Here is an 18,353-nt window from a genome sequence, read left to right on the forward strand (position 1 = left end):
AGATAGTTGATCTCAAATCTTCTTAGAAAGCCATGGTTTCCTTCAAAAGCTTGGTTGAAAAGAAAAAATACATTGATGAAATCAGCTGTGACATATTATCATTTTCAAAGCCTTCTTACATAATTTAACTACTTAATTCTGCTTAATATTGCTTTGTATAATCTCAATTGCTATTAGATCTTCAATATGTCTACAAGTATTTCAAGTTTTGTTCTAGTATAGAATGGCCTTACTAGTTATTAATTGTTTATGCTGCGATGTATTGAATATCTGCTTTTATAGTTACGGCCTTGTCTTTGTAGTTTTTCTATGCTGCTGCTAATCAATTTACAAGTTGTGTATTTGAATATTTCACGCGTATTATTTAATCTTTTTATACATTCTTCTATTATATTCTTGTTTGGACATTATGAATATCTTTCTTTTCTTGAATTCTTCTCTCGTTATTAATATCTTATATGATTTATGCAGCTTCTTGCTTCGAACACATCCAGTCCCATGAGTTAGCTTTTCATTTGTGATTTCCCAGTGTTGGTCTTAAAATTATGAATATCTATCTTGTTTTGGTCACTGCCATCATGATCATTCCGACTTTGCATTACTCTAAACTTCCTTGACATTTTATATAATTTATTTGTTGTGTTTAACTTCATTACTGGTAATTGCATTTGTCTTAATTCGATTGAGCTTAATTTCTGGAACAGTGGAATGGCACACCACCTTTGGACAGAAGGATGCTAAATATAAAGTTTGGTTGAAATATCTTCAGTAGTTTTCAAGTTATAAGAAATACACTTTACATGCACTCACTTTTGAGTTAAGTCCGTTGAGACTTGTGCTGAAAAAACGTCCGTTAATGATATATCCCTTATCAATCCTCCTATCAAAATGATGCACATGAGAAAAAAGTTTCAGAAATTGGTTTCCATTAAGGATGGTAGATTTCCATTAATTCTGGGTGCGCATATTTTGTGGGAGTGCAAAATCATGGTTTCGGTTTTGGTAAACCCCTAGTAAATTTAGGTATTCAGAAATAATATAGGCCCTAAACCTACCCAAGGACAGGTGGATTCCAAATATCAAGTTTGGTAGAAATATATCCAGTAGTATTCGACAAACAAACAAACAAACAAACAAACAAACAAACAAACAAACAAACAAACAAACAAACAAACAAACAGGCGAACAAACAGACACCAAACCAAAAAAAATATGCAGATGGTTATTATTACTCCTGAAACGGATAACTGTACGTAAATTTTGCCAAAATAGCCAACGTACAGACACACAGTCGTTACATACTATTTATATAGTTATATTATTATTATTATTATTATTATTATTATTATTATTATTATTATTATTAATATTATTTTATTTTATTTTTTAATTTTTTTTCACATGAGTGCAAACCAGGTGCAATAATTTTGAAAAATTTCACACAGATACATTGTGAATGGGACATAACAACCATATGGGAACCCAAGAAGAGTAGTTAATGTTGAATATTAGATTATAGTAACCAAAATTCTTCTTCATATACTGTGGATATAAAATACTGTATATAGAATTTCACAATTCAAAATACTAAAAAAAGAAACTTCAAAGAAAATGTATGACTTGTTTACAAAGGTCTAAAGCAACCACTACTAATCCTTCACAGCACTATAATATTCACATTTTTTTAAGAAATTGTTATCAAATTCAGAACATAAATATATGTATAAATCATAGACAACTATATGTATGTATGTTCAGTCTTCAGCCCTAAGGCTGGTTGGATCCTCAACTGCTCTGCCATCAGCTGTCATAGATGGCCTAGGCATCACTGAAGAGGCATACTAGGGAAATGAGGAGTGAGGTAGTTTCCCGTTGCTTTCCTCACCGAGCCACGAGCCCACTGAAATGCATGCACCAACCGACCCTATGAGCAACATTTTCACACCATTGATAGCAGGGACTGGCTGCAGAAGGAATGGCATTACTAGCATCGCTCATACCTCAGTCACTTTCATATTGTCAAAGCCAAGGATAAGACAGAGACAGGTCAATGAAAGTAACAAAATTGCTTTAGCCCATACCAGAAGACCTAGTGCACTGTAAACACTAGGTCCTGCCAGCAAAGGCATGTAAGTTTCAGAATGTCAGTAACAAATGTATATCAATCCAGTAAAAACTACACCTATAATGATATTAATAAATAGCTCTTCACACATGTTATGTTATAGTCATTCATAATCTCCATGGAACTATTAATCATGGCAAAAATCTCAAATTGCATACCTCCATATGTGGTAGAGCAGGTATGACATCAACAAGAAAGTGTGGGTGGGGAAAGCCAGCAATGTGACGTAATCGGCAATTTGATTTCACTCCTAGTGTATGTGTCGAGTAACCTGAAACATACATAACACCCATGCTAGTAACAGTTCATTCCTTCTACCTACAAAGGTAAAACAAACAAAACAAATAAATCTAGAAATGATTTTGATTTTTAAATTTGTATTTAGTTATGATTTTAAAATGAGTACAAATGCAATGAGAGGTGAAACGGAATAACAGTCTAAGGTACAAAAAACATTAAAAACTAGGAGGAGGCATAAGTGTAGGTACTCAATGCTGAAAGAGATACATTAGGAGCTAAAAGGAACAATGATCTAGAGAACACATACCATACATTAAGAGCTGAAAAGGATCAATACTCTACAGAAAAACCATAAGAATGAAATGGCATACGGCTTTTAGTGCCGGGAGTGTCCAAGGACAAGTTCGGCTCGCCAGGGGCAGGTCTTTTGATTTGACTCCCGTAGGCAACCTGCACGTCATGATGAGGACGAAATGATAATGTAGACGACACATACACCCAGCCCCCGTATCAGCGAATTTAACCAATGATGGTTAAAATTCCCAACCCTGCCGGGAATCGAACCTGGGACCCCTGTGACCAAAGGCCAGCACGCTACATAATAAGTACATAACAAGCTAGAATATAATATTAGTCTAGAAAGTTAATGTCAAATATACATTAAGAGCATTACATTACATATACATTAAAATTGCCTCACAATTCCAAAATTTTTCAGGAGTAAAAAATGAATTATTTAACGATCTTGGAAGCTTTTCGTTGATTACAGGCTAAGACATATCATTTTGCCAAATTTAAATTTTCTAGCTCGTCTGGCAGACTTCTTTGAGGGAGGGGTTAAAAATGAGGACTTTCAGGAAACTAAAGCTAACAAATATGCAGATGGTCATTATTACACTTGAAATGGGTAACTGTACGAAAATTTCGCCAAAATAGTTAATGTACAGACACACGATCGTTGCAATTTTATTTATATAGATTTAAAAAAATCTGCTCTACGTACAACACCTTTTGGGCTATGTCCGCTGTACGTAGCCTGCAAAACCAACTGTTCATGATATCTCCATTATTAATCCTCCTATCGAAAAAATGCACATGAGAAAAAAGTGTTTGAAATGAATATCCATCAAGGTTGGTCGATTTCCAGTCAGGTTAGTCTTGTACATATTGTGGGAGAGTAAAATCACTATTTCAGTTCCCAATAAACCCCCAGTCCATTCCGGGAATTTGAAATGGTATGGACCTCAAAACCTACCTTTGGACAGGTGGATGCTAAATATGAAGTTTGGTTGACATATCTCCAGTAGTTTTCAAGTTATAAGAAATAGGCTTTACGTGCACTTGCTTTTGAGTTAAGTCCGGTGGGACTTGTACCGAAAAACAGTCTGTTAATGTTATCTCCCTTATTAATCCTCATATCAAAATAATGCATATGAGAAAAAAGTTTAGAAATTGATTTCCATTAAGGCAGGTAGATTTCCATTAAGTTTGGTTGTGTATATTTTGTGGGAGTGCTAAATCACGGTTTCGGTTTTGCATAAACCCCCAGTGAATTCAGTGATTTAGAAACAATACTAAAACCTACCCAAGGACAGGTGGATTGCAAATATGAAGTTTGGTAGAAATATATCCAGAAGTTTTCAAGTTATAGACAAACAAACAGACACCAAAGCTAAAATAATTCAGATGGTCATTATTACACTGAGACAGATGACTGTAAGGAAATTTCGCCAAAATAGTCAATGTACAGACACACGGTCGTTATATAGATATAAAAAAATCTTTTCTACGTACAACACTTTTGGGCTATGTCTGCTGTACATAGCCTGTAAAACCAACCGCTCATAATATCTTCATTATTAATCCTCCTATCGAAAAAATGCACGTGAGAAGAAAGTTTTCAAAATGAATATCCATGAAGGTTGGTCAATTTCCAGTCAAGTTAGTCTTGTATATATTGCAGGAGAGTAAAATCACTATTTCGGTTCCCAATAAATCCCCAGTCCATTCCGGGAATTTGAAATGGTATGGACCTCAAAACCTACCTTTGGACAGGTGGATGGTAAATATGAAGTTTGGATGGCATATCTCCAGAAGTTTTCAAGTTATAGACAAACAGACAGACACCAAAGCTAAAAAATATTCAGATGGTCATTATTAAAACCTGAAACAAATAACTGTACGGAAATTTTGCCAAAATAGTCAATGTACAGACACACTGCAGTTACGATTTTATTTATACAGATAAGGAATCTGCTCCACGTACAACACATTTGGGCTATGTCCGCTGGACTTAGCCTGAAAAACTGACCATTCATGATATCTCCCTTATTAATCTTCCTATCAAAAATGATGCACATGAGAAAAACTTTTAGAAATTGATTTCCATTAAATATGGTAGATTTCCATTAATTTTGGATGTGCATATTTTGAGGTAGTGCAAAATCATGGTTTCGGTTTTGAATAAACCTCCTATAAATTTAGGTATTCAGAAACAATATTGGCCCTAAAACCTACCCAAGGACAGGTGGATTCTAAATATCAAGTTTGGTAGAAATATATGCAGTAGTTTTCAAGTTATAATAACTCAGACAGACAAACAGACACCAAAGCTAAAAAATATGCAGATGGTCATTATTACACCTGAAATGGATAACTCTAGGGAAATTTTGCCAAAATAGTCAATGTACAGACACACGGTCGTTACGATTTTATTTATATAGATGACACATAAGCATGGGCATGTTTATAAATGCAGACCTTCATGTCAAAATTTACTGCTCCGAAACTGTACATCATATCAAGAAACGGTTTGCGCCATCAGATGCCACGTTTATCGTTCTACATGTTTGGTCCTAAAACATTTTCTCGTATCTCTAATATTTATGGGTTAGATTGAGTTGGAAAATTTGAATAGTGTGAAATTTGGGTACATTTTTCACACTCAACATTATTTTTTGCATACTTAGGTATAAGCTAGAATCATTAAATTTGGTTCCCGTATGGCCATTGGTCGTATCAATGTGCGTACCATTTTGATGACTCTATCTTTCTTATAAGTGTGTCAAAGAACTATACGTGTAAAAAAATCACAAAATTTATGAACAATCGAGAAATACAGCCAAATCTAACGTATAAGGGAGAGAGATACGACAAAATGTCATAGGACCAAAGTTGTAGATCACTCCAAATTGAACTGAGATTGTGCCATCCACTTTGTGATAGGACTTACCGTTTAGCCAGGAAATACCTCAAAACAAAGATCTGCACCATCATTAGAATTGCATCAATATTTCGATATTCTTCAGGGATAAAAAGTTAAACATTTAAAGATCTTGGAAGTTTTCCATCGGTTACAGGCTAAAATGTATAATTTTTCAAATTTAAATTTTTTAGCTCATCTGGCAGATTTTGCTGTATTCTTGACTTTGGGGATGGGCAGTAACAATTAGGACTTTCGGAAACTAAAGCCAAAAGATATGCAGATTGTCATTATTACCTTTTAAACAGATAGCTGTACAAAAATTTCGCCAAAATAGCCAATGTACAGACACACGGACATCACAATTTTATTTATATAGATAGATACAGAATCTGCTCCACGTACAACATATGTGGGCTATGTCGGCCGGACTTAGCCTGAAAAACTGACCGTTCATGATATCTCCCTTATTAATCCTCCTATCGAAATGATGCTCATGAGAAAAATGTTTTAGAAATTGATTCCCATTAAGGATGGTAGATTTCCATTAATTTTGGATGTGCTTATTTTGAGGGAGTGCAAAATCATGGTTTCGGTTTCAAATAAACCCCAGTAAATTTAGGTATTCAGAAATAATATTGGCCCTAAAACCTACCCAAGGACAGGTGGATTCTAAATATCAAGTTTGGTAGAAATATATCCATTATTTTTCAACTTATAAGAACTCAGACAAACAAACAAACAAACAAACAAACAAACAAACAAACAAACAAACAAACAAACAGATAAACCGACAAACACACACCAAAGCTAAAAATTATGCAGATGGTCATTATTACACCTGAAACAGATAACTGTAGGGAAATTTAGCCAAAATAGTCAATGTACAGACACACGGTCATTACGATTTTATTTATATAGATTACTGGACTATCATGATATAGCATAAACTGCTGTCGTCTATCGACAATCTGTCCAAGTCGATCTTATCTTGGTGTGGCTTGCAATTTAATAAAATTACATAAAAATTACTCATAATAGAAAAACTACCTATCCGATTTCGTTCAAACCACTTCATAATCCTTCTCAGAAGTAATAAGAACAAATTGTGAAATTTTCAGCAAAATCGGTCCAGTAGCTTTTGAGTCTATTAATCTCAAATGTACCAACAACCAATTTTATATATATATATATATTTTAAAGTATAGTTTGGGCGCTGTCCGCCTCTGTGGTGTAGTGGTTAGTGTGATTAGCTGCCACCCCCGGAGGCCTGGGTTCGATTCCCGGCTCTGCCACGAAATTTGAAAAGTGGTATGAGGGCTGGAACGGGGTCCACTCAGCCTCGGGAGGTCAACTGAGTAGAGGTGGGTTCGATTCCCACCTCAGCCATCCTGGAAGTGGTTTTCCGTGGTTTCCCACTTCTCCTCCAGGCGAATGCCGGGATGGTACCTAACTTAAGGCCACGGCCGCTTCCTTCCCTCTTCCTTGCCTATCCCTTCCAATCTTCCCATCCCTCCACAAGGACCCTGTTCAGCATAGCAGGTGAGGCCGCCTGGGCGAGGTACTGGTCATTCTCCCCAGTTGTATCCCCCGACCAAGAGTCTGAAGCTCCAGGACACTGCCCTCGAGGCGGTAGAGGTGGGATCCCTCGCTGAGTCCGAGGGAAAAGCCGAACCTGGAGGGTAAACAGATGATGATGATGAGTTTGGGCGCAGTTATAAGTAGCCGTTTTCAATATAAGCCTGACATACACACGCATGCACAACTGCTTTATTAGTATAGATATATTATTATTAATACAGTATAGACTAATAATAATCTATTATGTTTTTATTTGGGGCGGCAGGAGGTAGTTTGGGGGGGGGGGGGAAATCGCACTGTGCCCTTGGGAGGGAGATTTGTGTGGAATTGTCAGTTGAGATTATTTCTGAGTAATTAATCAGGTAGCTGCAACCAAGGGCTGTGGGGAAGTGTCAGTACTTTTGGCAGTGTGTGAAAGTGTCAGTGTGGGGAACTGTTATGTAATTGCTCATAATCGAACACCAGGGCTTACCATACGGGTTTGTGACATCATGAGGAATCGAGTGCTCTCGTGCGATTCCACGTTAATCCAGACACTGCTCGCGCATGACACTATGTTATAGTCAACCTAAACATTTAAACTCCAATGTAATTGATGCAATTATGTTGACAATAATGAAGATTTATCATTTAAATAAATGTTTTACAGTATTAACATGTTAATCTGGAGCATGCAATGACTGAAATATGTATTAATATAATGTAACCAGCATGCATTTAGGTTATGTTAGCCGGGCGGTCTGTAAAAACAGTAGGGCGGTGCGCCCCACTAAAATGATCCTCGGGAGAACACTGAGAAGACAATAGTAGTTTGTGGAATGGCCAGCTCCAAACTTGATCTAGGTGTAGACATCTTTGGACTTCGTGCATATGTTCCTATCACGGCTTCCTCAACGTCTGCTATAAGAGGACGTCCCTGTCCTTTCTCTTGGTGTGCCACACAATCCGTTTCTGCAAATTGATCATACCATGTTTTGATAGTTTTCACTTGCGGTGGAGCTTTCAGATACTCTGATCTGAAACTTATTTGTACAGTAAAATACGATTTCGTTTCATGAAACCACAGACAACACTGCATCATGTCCCCTACCAGATGAGCAAGGAGAGTGCACGGAGCAAAGCCTGTAGCTAAACCTAAAACTTGATGATATGGCATGAGGTTTGTCAAACATCTGAATAAATTTCAATGACTGGTTTCAAAATCATTCACTGATACTTTCAGGTAATTTAGAATAACCAGTGTCCTTAATTTGAAAGCTAAGAAGAGGGTACCACAGACAGTTCAATTAGTATTAATTCAAACAAATAAATAACAGACTCATACCAAAAAATAACATCACTGATATGGTGCACAAAACCAACAGTCATTCCACTAAATATCCAATCAAGCACATCAGTGATGTTCCACTGGTTTACCTGTGTTAAGACAGTTAGAGAAAGCAGAGAAGAAATCATTCATTAGATTGAAGTATTATTTAATTCATATTATGGATCTATTTTCCAAGTTTAATTCACAAACAAGGCTCTTACCAACAATTTCCAACTCCCCAATTTCCTTTGGAGTGCCAGCTAAAGTTATGGGTTGAGGTCCAGATTCTGGTGGCAATAAGAGTGAAGAAGGCATACTTTCAAACACTGCCCCATATGTCAGCAACCGCTACAGGAGGGGAAAAAAAAGAACAAGAATGATTTATTATCATCATTAACGTTGTTGATGTCATTATTAGGTTCACAGTAGGAGAAATGCAAACAAGGAAAAAGGATACACATGAAAAAGTATCAGCAATTTTACGAATAAATGAACTAGGGAAATATGTTAACTCAGAACAACTGTAAACATGTTAATGTCAAATTATTATGGATTGATTGAGTATCTTCATATAGTTATTTATTACAGAAACTTCCATAATCAAATATCTTGTGATGCTAGAATACATATGAAAGCACAGTATTTGAATTAATAATGTTTTGATTGTACAGAATACACAATTTACCCAACAGTGATTACCAATCTTATAAAGAAAGAATACTCACACTCTCTTTTTTTTTTTTTTTTTTTTTTTTGACTGACAGAGCCAATGAAGTAGGATGAATGTTTCTAAACTCAGCAACTATCACACCTGAAGTAAACACACTGACACCCACTAGTAAATTTCCCTTCGCCTGATGTCAATAGACAAATCATTTCTTTTAATCTCATAATCGAGTTCCATCTGGATGAGGTCAAGCAAGTGTGCTGTCACCACTATTATTCATAATGACTATCTAATGCTGTTTGCAGATGATATTGTGGTGTGGGCAGCAAACAGACAGAAAGTACAAGGACAACTCATCATGTTGAGTGAAATTACTGAAAATTTTTATCAAAGATATTGGACAATTGGACAATCAATAAACTCAATTGAAAATACAAATATGACATCATTTGCAGATGACAATGTTATACACGTGGAAGGCAGGATGTGAGAATTTGTACAGCAAACTGTAACTACAGTGCTAATAAAGAAAAAGAAAAATGCTGTTAAGATGGCATTTAGCTTTTTCATAGTTTAAAACATGTAAGTATCAAACTAAACAGAAATATTTATTATGCACTAGACCAATCAGTTCTTTCCTATGGTAATTTTGCCTGGGTTGGTGTCTATAACAGTATGATAAAGAAAATCAGTTAGCTCAGAACCACATTTTGCAATTGATGCTGAAAATAGATAGAGTGTGTCTAAATATCAGAATATATGCTGAAGCAAGCAAATTTAATATTCAACTCATCAACATCACCACCACCACCATCAACCTTTCCCGCTGTCCAGCTCCTGCCGGATCAGGACATTTATGGTACTTCTCCAACTTCCTCTCTCCTTCCGCCATTCCTCTTCCATCACTTTGTCAATGTCAGTGTTTCTTCTACTTGCACTGCTCTTTACTGATCAATCCACCTTCTTCTAGGTCTCCCTCTCACTCTATTTCCCTCAAACATCATCTCCATCATCTGTTTTGGCATTCTTTCCTCCTCCATCCTCTTGACATGTCCATCTTAGCCATCTTAATTTACTCCTATAAATCCTTTCTCACATCTTCATTTCTCAATCTGCCTTTCCTATCATACTTCTTAGGTATTTCACTTCACTGGCTTGAATTCTACTCTCCTCCCTACTTGTCAATGACCAGGTCTCAGCCGCATAGGTCAATATGGGTTCACAATACATTTTACACATTATCTCTTTACACTTCCTTGGTACTTCCATATTCCAGACAAAGTTTCTTGCATTCTGGTAGAATACATTGCCCTGTTGCACCATCTTGCTAATATCCATGTCCAGCGGTAAATTCTGCATTATCTGCATTCATTCACTCCCTAGGTATTTGAAACTGTCAACAATTTCAAGGCTTTGGCCACCAATCATCAAAATGCCTTTCCCTTGTTTTTCTCCTTTTGATATCACCATGGTCTTGCTTTCCTCAGTCCTGATTTTCATACTATGCTTTTCAGTTTCCTTGTTCACTGCTTCACGTTGTTTTTGTACTTCTTTGTGTTTGTTCCCCAGACCACAATATCATCTGCAAATAGTAATTAACATCATGTCCCTATTCCCACGTGCTTCCTTTGCCTCCTTTACAGTTTTGTTCATAACCGTTAAAAGAAAGAAGAAAAAAAAAAAAAGGTGACAACACACTCCTCTGTCCTAGTCCAGTTTCATTTCTAAACCTTTCTGTCTTTCCAAACGGAGTCTGTACAGTGCTGACACAGTTTTTGTACACTGCTTGCACCATTTCTACAGTTTGTGGACCCAGCCTCTTTTTGACCCATGGTTTCCCACACCTTCTCCCTGGGAACACTATTGTGTGCCTTTGTTGGATCTATGAATGTCATGACCAGATCCTTTCCATATTCCCAACTCTTTTCCATTAAATACCTCATGCTGAAGATTGGGTCCACTGTAGATCTTCTACTTCTAAAGCCATACTGTTCCTCTTGCAACTCTCCTACCAATCTTCCCATCCTCTGCTCTAATACTTTTTCCAGTATTTTTGCCACTTGTGATAAGTGTGTGATTCCTCTATAAACATCACACACTTTTTTGTCCCCCTTCTTAAAGACCGGTATTATTACTCCCTTTCCCTAATTTTCTAGCACACGTTTCTGTCTACATATGCACTTTAACAGTCTATACAACCATTGTAGTCCAACAGGTCGAGCAGCCTTTATCATTTCCACACTAATTTCATCCATTCCTGGTGCCTTTCCCTATTTTCATTTTATGAACTGCTAATTCCATCTCTGAGATAGTTATATCATCTTCTACTGTTGAGTCATCACACCGTATTATTACCGTCTCCTCTGCACAATTTCTCACATTCAGCAGTTTATTAAAATACTCCTTCCATCTACCTTTATTTCTTCTGGATGTGTTATCAACTCTCCATCTTCCTCTTTCATCAGCTTTGTATAAACTCTTTTGTTCCTATTACTTCATACAATTCCATACAGCATTCTTTTACTGCTAGCTCCATTTGTTTCCATCTTTTGTATCAATTATTCTTCCCAACTTTTCTTCTCTTACCAATTTCTTATATTTTCTTTTCTTATCAAGATACTTTCTTTTGCTTTCTTCTTTTTTATCTCTATTCCATTCTTGCCATGATTTCTTCTTTTCTTTCACTGCTTCTCTCACCTTCTCATTCTACCACAGTTTCTCTTTTTCTTTCACTGCTTCTCTCATCTTCTCATTCTACCACAGTTTCTCTTTTTCTTTCACTCTCATCAATGTTCTACCACAGGCAATCTCTGCCCCACTTACAAATGCCCTTTTGAAGTTGGACCATTCATCTTCCATATTTTCTACTTCAGTAATTGGAATTTGTTGTTTCAGTCTCTCCAAAAATTCTTCCTGATCATTCTTATCTTTTAATTTCCACATTTTTATTTTACTATCTCCTTTAATTTTTCCATTTTCCCCACTCTCATTTTTGCTATCATAACTCTATGATCTCCATTGAATGCTTATCTTAGTAAAGCTGTTGAATCCATCAACTGTCTGTGATTTCTCCTTTCCACCAGAAAGAAATCAATTATTGAGTTTATTCTTCTGTCATCCCAGCCGTATCTTGTCATTTTCCTGTTATTTTTCTTCCGAAACCACGGAGTGCCCACAATCATTCCATTCATTTCACAAAAATTTGTTTCTCTCCTTTGTCATTCCTTTTTCCCATATCCAAATGGTCCAATTACTTCTTCCTTTCCTTGTCTTTCATTTCCCACCTGTACATTAAAGTCTCCATGATAATCACTTCCACATCAGTTATCTCCTTTTCTAGTTTCTCCAAGAATTCCTCAATATCCTCCTCTTTGTTCCCTGTCTATGGTGCATACACTTGTATGAAGTCCTTCACTTCATTTCTCATTCTCAGACTTATTTTCATTATCCTGTCACTGATGTACTCTACAATATTCACCTAATCTTCCAGCTATTTTGAAATTATCATGCCCACTCCATTTTTTTCCTCTCTGCCACCAATCTTGTGTAATGTATATCCTTTCCTCATTCTCTTCTTTCCTTTCTCCTTCCATTTAACTTTGCTCAACGCCAATATATCTATACACTCTTTCTATATAAAATCTACTGCTTGTTCTACCTTTCCTGTCATGGTCATAAGGCCGATTATACCCACCTGCATGATGTTGGCTGATGATCATCCATTTTTTGCAGTTTCCCCAGTGCCTGAGGAACTGCGCATCACTTGCAGCATGGTACGTGCTAAACTTTTCTGAGGCAAGTTCAGAAGTACCATATCACATACACGCTATTATTATGGTGTGGTTGCCACTCCCAGAGGCATTTATACCTACTGCTAGTGTAACTTTAGGCTGCTCCTCAGGAGTACAGATGCCTTTTGCAACCGCTCCACTAAAGTACAGACAATGCTGCCAGGAAGAAGTTCTTCTGTTTTATCTGCCGTTGGGACTGGGGTCCTGTTCTGCCATCCAAACAGTTGACCCCATTTCCTTTCCGGTGAATTTATATGTCATTTCCTACACAAAGGCTTCACCTGGCCTCCAAAGGGAGGGCTACTCCCGCCCATAGCCACTGGTCCCTCCTTTAGGTGTCAAGTTTGGTAATGGCCGCTTGACCCTCGGCCAGACAGTTGCAGGTAGTACTGTCTACTGTCAAATACGGTAGCAGAATGATCCTGACCTGACACAATATTTATATATTCAACTCTTGCTTCACAAATATATAGATATACTTTTATATAAAATTGAAGTACTAAACCACAGGTATGGGTCCAGAAAAATAACTAAGAAAAACTCTATTATATCAACCACATTTAGATGGAGCCAAACATAATTTCCTGTATTTTACACTCAGAATGTACAATATTCTCCCAAAGAAATTTCTGTATTTACTCTCATATCGGCCACACTTTTTATGTTAATTTTAAGGTCCAAAAATATGCGGTGTGACTATTACGCAGAAAATTTTCAAACAAAATGTTTAAAAGACCTGGGGACATATTCAGCTATTGAAACTATTATTAGAGAGGTATTTATATAATAACAAGGAGATGCCACACAACTGCCAGTACAGCTTTTGACTACTACAACATTATAACAGGGCCTGAGACTGGTACATCCACCGTCAAATTAAGCATGGTGAAAATTGCACAAAAACATAGTTAAAATGAAGAGTGATTTCAATAAAACTTCACTGAAGGCCGTAATGGAATTTACTGGTCTATTGTTAAGCATGACGTCAGATTGGGAGCAGACAGTGATAATGTCGCTTTCTATATCACGTGCTGTGGAAATATTAATTGCAATTTTATAATATCCAGCCCATTGTAATCAGTACAATTAGTTGAAACAAGTTACCATGTGCCTTTAAAACAATAATAACTGTACTAAATGCCGATATAATTAGTCGAAACGTAATAACATTACTAAAGAAACATGCTCAAACGACGGTGTTTTTTGACCAGGTTTTTTGCACATCATCATGACAAAAGGCGAGTGTGAATAACTTCAAACATAGATTTATTTTTCTAAACCACAAGTCTGACATCAAATTTAATTTTTTTTTTTTTTGCTTTACATCGCACCGACACAGATAGATCTTATGGCGATGATGGGACAGTGAAGGGCTAGGAGTGGGAAGGAAGCGGCCGTGGCCTTAATTAAGGTACAGCCCCAGCATTTGCCTGGTGTGAAAATGGGAAACCACGGAAAACCATTTTCAGGGCTGCCGACAGTGGGGTTCGAACCTACTATCTCCCGAATACTGCATACTGGCCGCACTTAAGCGACTGCAGCTATCGAGCTTGGTCAAATTTCTAGTCAGCCTGATGAACTAATAGGAGATGTGGGTGCTGTGTTCCTGCATCAGCTTGTTTGTGTGCCAGCTCTATGGTTTATCCTTTGCTTTCTTGCGCATTATCATGAAGGCCACTGCCAGCTCGATCACATCCCCGTGCTGAGATGGCAATGTGTCACGCATTTACGACTGCCACGTTACTGATACGTTGATGTCAATAAAACACAAAATTAATCAGTAACATGGTAATGCATACTGTATGTAATGAGTAACGTTTCCTGTTTTGTTGAATTTATCTCACAAAATATTTTACCTGATACACTCTAAAGATTCTAACTTATTTACAAACGTACAAAATACAAAGGGAGATTGAAACTGTACATGGGGGCTATTTATTAGTTTATATAGCGTTCATAACTGATCAAGACTGTGGGCCTTTCACTTGCAGAGGGGCTAGATAATTTACATTTAAAACACTTGGGAGAAAAAAATACATTATAATCGTACAGCACCATGTCATTAAAAAATCACTGTTTATGAGCATTTACTGAGAAATGCAATCAGAGTGGATAGTTTCACTTTTGTTTCGTGGATACCAGTCGGGAATTTGATGTTCTTTGGTCACCAGATGGCTCACTACTACTACAAAATGATTTCATTTGTCCCCTGAAGGGGGCGGCGGGCCTCCTAGATGGTGACGCCGTCTCTCAGGCCAGGAGATTTGTATCGGAGAAGATGATGTGCAGAGAAGGTGAAAGGGTTGGTGATCGTAGCCTATATTAGGAACTGTCCCGGCATTCAACTTAAAACAGGAGAATGGAAAACCACGGAAATCCATTCTCAGGACAACCGACCGTGGGGACCAACCCCTCTCCATCTCCACAATACAGAGGCGTAGAGCCACGGTAGAGCCATGGCCACCCATCTTCTACTCGGTTGGCAGGTCAGAGTGCAGAGCTGTCGCAAAACGGACCAGCTGTGGCCACTCGTGGGACGAGACCCACTCTGCATCCACTGACCGATGGCTCACTGAACGCTAGCATTACAAGTGGGAGCTGACGACACCATCTAAGCTCCAATTAAGATGTATGTTTGTTTTTTGTTGCACTTTAATTTATTTTATTATTTCCATTTATTTCTTGTACCACATTCATTCCTGCTTCATCTGATGATCTTGCTGTTACTTCACAATTCACACACAGTGTAACAGAAACATTTTAATTGGAGCTTAGATGGTGTCATCAGCTCCTACTTGGAATGCTACTGTACAGTGAGCCATCTGGTGATGAATAAGAATACCACCTATTATAGATCAACGGTAAAGCATTCTCAAATTCAAACCTTCGTTATTGGAGAAGTCTTCCTCGTGAATAGTCAAGATTTCCTTCTGAAGATGTGGAGCACAGTTCTCTGCAAAACTTCACCTTGTTTTCTTGACAAGGTAAAAGCCTAAGAACTTATTATAATGTCTATAACATTGTATAATTTCTGAAATTATACCTATTCTGTATGTAATATTGTACCACTCCAGTATTTTTTTAATGATGGGTAAAGTGAATACAGGTTGTTGAATAGCAGGTAACTGTATCGTTGCAGTCATTTTTTAAGGTCAATAAATATAAGATTTTTTTTTTTTGCTAGGGGCTTTACGTCGCACCGACACAGATAGGTCTTACGGCGACAATGGGATAGGAAAGGACAAGGAGTTGGAAGGAAGCGGCCGTGGCCTTAATTAAGGTACAGCCCCAGCATTTGCCTGGTGTGAAAATGGGAAACCACGGAAAACCATTTTCAGGTCTGTCGATAGTGGGATTCGAACCTACTATCTCCCGGATGCAAGCTCACAGCCGCGCGCCTCTACGCGCACAGCCAACTCACCCGGTAAATATAAGATTGATAAAACATATTTAATATAACCCCCACCCCCCACCCCACGGGGTTTTGCCTTATGTGGTGTTTTCTATCAATGGTTTTCATAATTTGCATGTCCTATTTTATAACGTAATGATTTATAATTAAGTTAATAATAATAATAATAATTTATTTATTATTATTATTTATTTACATAGTTTACGCCCACACTGGAGCACTTAAATCAAACCCACCGGGCGAGTTGGCCGTGCGCGTAGAGGCGCGCGGCTGTGAGCTTGCATCCGGGAGATAGTAGGTTCGAATCCCACTATCGGCAGCCCTGAAAATGGTTTTCCGTGGTTTCCCATTTTCACACCAGGCAAATGCTGGGGCTGTACCTTAATTAAGGCCACGGCCGCTTCCTTCCAACTCCTAGTCATTTCCTATCCCATCGTCGCCATAAGACCTATCTGTGTCGGTGCGACGTAAAGCCCCTAGCAAAAAAAAAAAAAAAAAAATCAAACCCAAATACATTTACATTAACAAAGAATTAACTGAAGATTTAGCTTGCATCACCTCCTTCCTTTCCCAAAACCTCTTCATTCTGGCTGATCTGGCTGCCCTTTCTTCATCAGATATGACATAATAATAATAATAATAATAATAATAATAATAATAATAATAATAATAATAATAATAATAATAATAATAATAACAACAACAACAACCACCAACGCAACCTCCAGAATTTGAACACGAAATTTGGCACAACTGAAAAAGTGACTGAGTTCCGATATCATGGAGAAATTGTAGTATCAACAAGAAAAGAACAGAAGGCCCTCGAGGTCCACATCCAGAAAATGAAGAGAGCACTCGGCCGAACGCAAAACATTTACAACAAAAAATGGCTCTCAATCTTCACCAAAATTCAGCATTACAACACCTGATCAAAACTGAAATACTACACGCGAGTGAAACATTGGATCTTCACAGAAAAACAGTACTTGAAGACATCCCGAAAGAGGAACAAAAATACATCAGAAAAATTCTTGGCCTAAGACTGACTGACAAAGGATACCGACTGCAATCTCGTACAAAAAGCGAGGAGCTCTCAAATCTTGAAGCCAACATCAGAAAAAGATGTGTGAAATTTTATGGACTCATCAAATGCCTTCCAGAAAACAGACTGATAAGAATCTTATTAGAGGAAACAGAAAACATCAAAACAAATAGGTGGACATCAGAAATCGGCCAAGACCTGGAAAAATCAGGAATCAAAGTGGCCGACATCGCAGACCAAACCTACTACACAACGAAAATTAGCAAGTGGGAAGTATAATCAGAGAGAAACCACAAGAAGAAGACAGGAGACAAGTAGACAGAAGAACGAAGAACCACGATGAGAGAAAAATTGAAGGCTGTCTGGCAAAGAAGGAAATGGACAACTTCTAAGCGAGCTTTGCGTGATCAGTTTTCTGGTCTTTTTCACATTAATAATAATAATAAATAAATAAATAAGAAGGAAATAGAATTTAAAGATTCCTTACAAGAAATCTTATTATACTCTTTTATTAACATGTACTTTTAAGAGTAATGAAGATTCAAATGGTGATAGGCTACTTATGAAAGGATGCAAGATTTTACATTGGATGTAAATACAATCTCTGTTTGCGTGATTTGCACGTAATGATCTATGTTTCGTACATTATGTGTGGTTTGTATCCTTGTGAACTTATTTCATGTCGGTTTTCTTTTTCTTTCAATCCCACACTCCATGCTTATATGAGGGTGGCAGAGCACCTAGGTTTGGTTTAGTACTCGGCAAGAGATTTAAGGTAGATATCCTTCCTGTTGCCAAGCATTGTTCCAATTCAAACTTCGACCAAAAGGCACCAGAATTTGAAATTGAGATACTTAAACAGGGAGCTGAATGGCTATATCATTTGTGAGTGCACTCCATCTATTAATTAATTTCATGCCACCAACAGAGACGTTTCTCTAATTACAGGTGGATTAGTCATTATACTTTAATTATTAAAAATAA

The 18,353-nt window shown here is 37.4% G+C and overlaps 1 protein-coding gene across 1 annotated transcript in view; it reads right to left on the minus strand.

The window, feature by feature from the left end:
- The window catches only part of brun (trafficking protein particle complex subunit brun), a 179,070-nt gene that overhangs the window by 71,212 nt on the left and 89,505 nt on the right, over nucleotides 1-18,353 (minus strand). The window contains exons 11-12 of the mRNA XM_067137108.2: nucleotides 8,679-8,805; nucleotides 2,284-2,396 (exon numbers count right to left, since the gene is read on the minus strand). Of these exons, the coding sequence (XP_066993209.1) occupies nucleotides 2,284-2,396; nucleotides 8,679-8,805 (240 nt within the window). The remainder of the gene's footprint in view (nucleotides 1-2,283; nucleotides 2,397-8,678; nucleotides 8,806-18,353) is intronic.

Source organism: Anabrus simplex, chromosome 1, assembly GCF_040414725.1.
Source record: "Anabrus simplex isolate iqAnaSimp1 chromosome 1, ASM4041472v1, whole genome shotgun sequence".
In the NCBI taxonomy this organism is placed as follows: Eukaryota; Metazoa; Arthropoda; class Insecta; order Orthoptera; family Tettigoniidae; genus Anabrus; species Anabrus simplex.